The 6,904-nt window shown below is 48.8% G+C and overlaps 1 protein-coding gene across 1 annotated transcript in view; it reads left to right on the top strand.

Moving 5' to 3' along the window:
• MYL4 (myosin light chain 4) overlaps positions 1-1,738 on the top strand; it is a 25,729-nt gene extending 23,991 nt beyond the window's left edge. Inside the window, exons 7-8 of the mRNA XM_023521550.1 lie at positions 939-1,112; positions 1,620-1,738. Coding sequence (XP_023377318.1) covers positions 939-1,112; positions 1,620-1,738 — 293 coding nt within the window. The remainder of the gene's footprint in view (positions 1-938; positions 1,113-1,619) is intronic.
• Positions 1,739-6,904: the final 5,166 nt, after the last annotated feature.

The raw sequence follows: 6,904 nt of genomic DNA, 5'->3' as shown, positions 1-6,904 counted from the left end.
GTGTGAGGCAGTGAAGTTGAGAACTGCCATAACACACATCCTTCTCCTCAGAACTGTAGGCCCTCGGTGGGACCAGGCAGACCTGGACAGGAGCCCCCATCAAGGGTGGGCCATCTCTGGAGGCTGTCTGGGCCCCATACAGGCCCTCTCCCCTTTCCTTGGTTCTGGCTACTTCCTTTCCTCCTCTTGCTACTGAAGACACCAATGTCTGGTAAAGGATGTGGGCCGGAGGGGGCCAGAGGACCAGGAGCTTGCCCTGCAAAGATATCTGGGCACTTCCATTTTGAGGAGTTCCTGGTTGTAATAAAAGAAAGAAATGTCAGAATTTGTGGTATTTAACAATGGTTTACGTCTGTTAAATTGAAGCATTTAACATACTGCAGTGTGGGAGAAGTATGCTAGTCACAAAAGATCTGCAAATTTATAAAAATTATTGATTCAGAGTAGCTCTGGGCAGTGTGGTTTAGTAATGGGACCCAAATGCAGAGTTATGTAAAATTTTCTTTTTGCAATCCTATCAGTTCGCTTCTGAGACTGTATGTCTGTCACACGTCAAAAGTCTAAGTTGTGAATGTGTGGCCTGGGCTATACAGTCCTTTGGGCCCTTCAGCCCCTGCTGCTGCCACCCTTAGCTCCCCTGCCTGCCTGGCCACCTGGAGCTCAGAGGGTTGGGTGGAGTCACAGTTCCTTTTCCCATCTGCCCTAGTCCTTTCACTGAGTAGAGAGCCCCAGAGTCAGCCTCCTGCCTTGCTCCCATGGGCTCTGTGCCTTCTAGGATCACTGACTGGGTGCCCCACCCAGAAGTGGCTGCAGCTGAGTCCTGGGAGCTGCCAGGGACAGGTCCTGCCAGGCAGAGCTGGGGTGAGGCCCCCTGCTGACCCTTTGCTTCCCTTGCATTTATGCTCACGTCACTTTTTCCTTCCCTGTGCCACCTAAAGAGATGAATGCCAAGATGTTGGACTTTGAGACGTTCCTGCCCATCCTGCAACACATCTCGCGTAACAAGGAGCAGGGCACCTACGAGGACTTTGTGGAGGGGCTGCGTGTTTTTGACAAGGAGAGCAACGGCACAGTCATGGGCGCTGAGCTTCGCCATGTCCTTGCCACTCTGGGTATGCCAGCTGGGCAGAGGTGGAGCCCAAGTGGGCAGAGCGGAAGGGTGGGAGGTGCTCAGGTGGCAGATGTTGGGGTACATGGGGTCCCTGCATCTTGAAGATCACATCCTGATCCAGCCCTGTCGCCTTGGGCTCTGCAGGAACTACCTGCCCCAGCTGGGTTTGCTCATCAAGGTTTGGGAGAACAAAAGAGGAGGTCGGTAGAGCAGGGGTGACTGCTGAGGCCTGAGAGGTGGGACCTAGGGTTCCTTTTCTTGTCTTTGCGTCGGTCACTGGGGCCTTGCTCTGCTCACCTGGTGGTGGCTGTAGGCAGCGGGAGAGGCCTCGGGGGCTAGGAAGCGTCTTAAGACCCGTGGCTCCAGTCTCTAGTGCCTTTAGGGGAGGACTGGGATGACCACTTCTCAGATCAGGGAGTCTTGGGCCTTCAGACTTGAGGCAGTGCTTGGGTTTTGCCTGCCCCTCCTTTGTCATCTGTAATTAAAAGCCCACTGCCCCCCACCCCAGGAGAGAAGCTGACTGAGGCAGAAGTGGAGCAGCTGTTAGCTGGGCAAGAGGATGCCAATGGCTGCATCAATTATGAAGGTATCAGGTCATGCTTCATTTCCCTGGGTACCCAGGGATGAGAGGGTGGGCACAGATTAGGCTGGGTGGGTCTGCAGAGCAGAACAGCACCAGGAGCTAGAGGACACGGGCACCAGATGGGCTTTGGTGTGCTTCTTTTCCATCCTGGTGTAATAGGAGCATGGATTTTGGAGATAGCTCTGATACACTAGCTGTGTGATCTTGATCAAGTCACTTACCTTCTCTGAGCCTAGTTTTCTCATCTGAGAATGGGGTGATGCAGGCACTTTTCTCAAGGTTGTGGGGATTAGTAGGGGTAATGTAGCTCATTTCATCTATGTTTTGTGTCGGCACAGAGTGGACAAGGAAGAGAGGTGAGGTCTCTTCCCTCTCCCACCTTCTCATAACAACCCCTAGATAAGAGAAAGAATTCGTAGTGGAGAAGTTTAAAGTCAGACAGTAGAGAGAGAGCGAAGAGGTTTAAGGTGCCAAGAGGGCAATAACGAGCTGAGATGGGCCAAGTGCAGTGGCTGATTTCTGTCTTTTTCCCAGGCTTTTGCCAGCAAAATCTGGTCGGGTGGAAGCGACCCCCTCGGGGGTAGTAATACCCTTTTTTTCTTGGTTTTTTTTGGGGCCCCCCGGGGGTTTTGGACCACCCCCCCTTGCCCCGGGGTTTTTGGTTCCAGGCCTTGCCCCTTGAGGGGGAACCCCCGGGGTTCTTGTGGGGGGGCGGCCCGGCCCCCTTGTTTTCTTTTCCCTTCTTCCCCCCTTTCCTTTCTTGCTTGGCTTCTTGCCTTCCTTGTTCTTTTTGCCTTTTTTTCCCCTTCTTGGTTCTTTTCTTCTTGCTTTTCCCGGGTTTTTTCAGGGCCGGGCCTTCCCTTCCTTCGGGCTTGGGGCTTTTTTTCCGGGTTCTTTCTGGTGAGAAAGCCTGATCACAGGTGGAAGAGAGTGTCCCTGGCCTGAGCTCTTGTCCCTGTTCCTCTCACTCCCTCCCCTGTGCTCCCCTGGGCTTGGTGCCATCCTGATAGGGCCTTGGGGTCTGTGATAAGGGGCTAGGTGTGGAGGGTGAGATGCCCTTTCCATCTAGCACTTTCTTTCAGGTGCCTGGTCCTTGGACCTAACCCTCCTGGGGTGAGTTAGCGAGAGGCCCAGAGTGACTGAGCTGGAGCTGAAGTCCTGGACTCATCACAGCTGAGGTCCTCATGGGCCTGTGGCCCTGCCTGTAAATAAACAGCTCTGGCAAGCCTGGGCCGCATTCCCTGATCCTGACCAGTTTCTGAGTTTTTACTTTTTTTAAACCAATTAATTGAGGTGTGTGTGTGTGTGTGTGTGTGTGTGTGTGTGTGTGTGCGCGCGCACATGCATGTGAGAAAATGTCACCTGGGGGCTCATGTGTATTCTTCAGAAAAATGAGTAGTATCTGGGAGCTGGGAGACAAGGGCTTCCTGTGGATCCAGAAGTATGAGGGTCAGACGCACGCGCAGGGGGCTCTGGAAGGGCCTGCAGTTTGAGGAGTTATCAAGAGTTTCATTTCCTTCGGAGGCTTACTCTCCACCTTATCTCACCTCCAGGTGGCAAGCAGGAAGAGGGACACCAGGAGTTCTGGGGGTACCAGGGGCTCCTCAAATGGTCCTTGCTGCTGTTGCTTTTCTTTTTAAAAAAATCGTGGTAAAATACACATAATATAAAAATTTCCTCTTAATTATTTTTAAGTGTACAATTCTCCTCATTCCTCCCTCCCTAAGCCCCTAGCAACCACCATTCTACTTCTGTCTCTATGAATTTGACTATTCTAGATACCTCATATAAGTGGGATCATATGGTATTTGTCTTTTTGTGACAAGCTTCTTTCACTTACATAGCGTTCTCAAAGTTCATCCATGTTGTAGATGGAATAAGGAAGGCAGAATTTCCCTACTGTTAAAGCTGAACAGTTTTCCATTGTATGTATGTACCACACTTTGTTCGTGGCCCCTTCGGTGCAGAGCCCCTGGTACCTAATTCAGCCCTGCTTGTTCTGGACATCTCACTGACTCCCTGCTCGAACCCTGGGCTCCACACCCAGGACTCCAGCTCAGGGCCCTGGAAAGGATGAGGGCACGCAGACCTCAGCCTGGGAGGGCAGAGGATGGGGAGAGGCGAGTGTGTATAGGAGAGAGACAAGAAAACCATCAACTGGGAAAAAAAGAGAAAGATGGTGTAATGAAGTTAAAGGCACACGCATGAGCAAAAACGCTTGCTTTTTTTGGAACTCCAGGGCCCAGTCACTTCTGATGGGGCCCCTTACACCTCTCTGAACTCCCCAAAGTGGATGAGATACTCCTTCTCCCAGCCTTCCTGTTGCCCTGACTGTCAACACATCCGGCCACAGAACTTTGCGGAATATCTATGAATTCAGCCAAGGCTGAGGTTCCATGAGCCCCAATGGTAAGCTTGTCATGGGAAGCTGAAAACCACGAGCCTAAATTTGGCCTTCTCAGCGTTTAAAGCCTGTCTGGGAAGACAAGACCAGGGTCTATGTGTACCATTTTTTCTTTGAGGTGGGGCTTCAGCTTTGGGAGTGAATAGGTCGAATCGCGAAACAGGCTATCTTTATGTAGTTGTGAGGGGTCCTTAACTCCAATGATTTTCAAACTTTGTTTTAGCTCCATCATCTTTTGCTCAAACTAAATTCTATGGGAAAGCCAATGCATGAAGCTGAAGGGGACAGCCTCTCTGGCTGAGGAGGCGAGGGGCTAGATTCCGGCTTCTTAGAGCTTCTAACAGCTCCTTAGAGCACGACCAGAAAAATGCAATTATAAAATGAGACAGATCTTTAGAGGTGACATGATTTATCTAAGGTGAAAGCTAATGAAAGTCAAGTCCAGGACTCCAGAATCCTGTATTTTCTCATTTCTCAACACACCAGCCTGCCTTTGAAAATTTTTCCAAGTTAGGCTCTTGGGATTTTTCTCTCTTGCTCGCTCCCAACCATTCTGACTGCTCTTTTTGACCTTACTTATTTCTTCTTTTTAATAATCACCCTCCCTAACTCGAATGCCAATATTCCTCCTCAGTGGCGGGGCCTTGTCAGGTTTTTTCCTTCATGAAGTATTTATTGTCCACTTTATGCATGTGTGAGGAATTGTGGTTAAGGTTCTCCATGATCAAAAAAACTGAAAGTTTTTATCCCTGCACAAGTAGCTTACAGTCCAATTAAGGGACTAACTAGAGAATGATCTTCAAATAGCATAACAATAGCAGGACAACTGTGTAACATGCAGTATAATTTCCAAGGGATCTATAAGAAGAGGAACCAGAGGGAAGTGAGGTATGATAGAGATTTTCCTTGGCTGATGGGCTTTAAGCGACACGTTAATGGAAAAGATACCCTAAGGTTAGTGCCCAGGCCTGGGGAGAAGATGGGCATGGACAGAGGGCATGGACTCAATCAGTAGACACTTACTGACAACCTGATGTGTGTACATCACTGACTTGGGCCTTGGGGATATACTGAACCAGACAGATACGGTCCCTACCCTCATGGAATTTACAATCTAGAAGGAAGACGGACATTAATTATTTGTAATCCTGTGACAGAAAAGAACCAGCATTTATTGAACACAGTATCAATAAGTTACAATTATATTTGACTGTGAGTTATGGAGACCAAAAGGCAGTAGCTTAAAAGAAACAAAAGTCCATTTTCCCCTCCCTCTGAAGTTGAGTATGGCAGCTCAGAGCTGGCATGGCAGCCATCCACCACAAAGTCTCCTTTTATCTTGTGGCATTGTAGTGTGTAACCCAGGCTCCTTTTACCTTGTGGCATTGTAGTGTGTAACCTCTGTTCATCTAAGGTGGCTGCTCCAGCTCAGCCACCATTTCTACTGCTGTGAACTGTTAAGCACATCACATCTCATTCTCGTGTAGCAGCTTAGTAGGTAGGAGTTATTATTCTCATTTAAGAATTTTAAAATATCACGTAGGGAGAAGAACAACAAAAAACCCAACTCTTCTTTTAGTTTCCCCGCTCCAGTTGAAGGCTGTGGCATGACACATGCCAGAGGAGGTCATCAAGAGGATGTGAACATTCGTTGACCCTTAAGCAAGACCCAGGCAACTGAAGGCTTCTCACTCTCCCCCTGGTCATTGGAATGTACACTCTGCCCACCGTTCCCACACTAGGAGCTGTTTCAAGGATGCAACTTTGAGAGAGCAATGTGTTGTTGAGACCGTCTATACCGTACATGTGACTGAACCCCATTACTGCCTCTATGTAAACTTTGAAGATTCCAGTGGGCAGATGCACAGATCTACTTGTCTTTCTGTTGCCCCAAAAAAGCCTCATAAGTAAGTTCCCTTGCTTGTTAACTCTGCCACCTGCCAATCTGGAGCAGTTTACCTTTCTCCTTGTCCTCTGTGTATAGTGTTTAATTTATGAAACAACAGCATGATATTAATAGTCGTAAAATGCCAATTTCATAAAATTTCTCCCCTTAAAAAACCTTCCTAAGGCCTGCTGGTCATTCCCACACCTTCCTGTCAGTTTCTAAGGTCTTCCTTTCTTTGCCCCAGTCTCCTAGCAACAGCATTTGCCACGGCCAGCTGACCCCTTCCTCCTCCCTTAGCTCCTGTACTCTGCCTTCTCCTCCTCCTCCCTCCTTGCCCCACAACTTCTTCATCTATCTTGTTCCTCCCTCCCCCGCCATGTGCACTCCTCTTTCTGCCCATTCAAATCACTCTCACCAGTCAAGACCTAAGTCAGGCTTGCTCCTTTCTTCCAGCTTTCCCACTCAGTGACGGCCACAGTATCATCTCTTTAACACAATTGCCAAATTGGAACTGAAGATATCAGAACTAGAGAAGACCCTGGAGACTTCTAGCAGAGTGTAATGCTGAGAGCAGCATTTAGCATCGTGCTGTCATGTGTTTGGCAGCCTTTAAGCTCTCTGGTTACTCCAGCTTTTAAGGTGGAGATGGCTGGCTGATGGCTGATGGTGCAATATCTGCCTTTTTCCACTAGATGGCACAATTGCAGCAGCATGCTTCCAATAGGGTGCCAAACTATGATCACACAATCTGACCCTGAGAAACTTCAGAAGTCACTTAGTCCGTCTCTATGTCTGCAGGCAAATAGAAGTTTTATTCACTTTCAAAGACTCACAACTGTTAGGTTGCTTCAGTACCCCCATTTTTTTTCAATGAGAGATCAAAGAGAGGACACTTTTGGACACACAGAGACCTGGCAT

This window comes from Pteropus vampyrus, unplaced genomic scaffold, assembly GCF_000151845.1.
Source record: "Pteropus vampyrus isolate Shadow unplaced genomic scaffold, Pvam_2.0 Scaffold306, whole genome shotgun sequence".
Taxonomy (NCBI): domain Eukaryota; kingdom Metazoa; phylum Chordata; class Mammalia; order Chiroptera; family Pteropodidae; genus Pteropus; species Pteropus vampyrus.
Note: the sequence above shows the minus strand (reverse complement) of the source record. Positions and strands in the feature narration are given on the sequence as shown.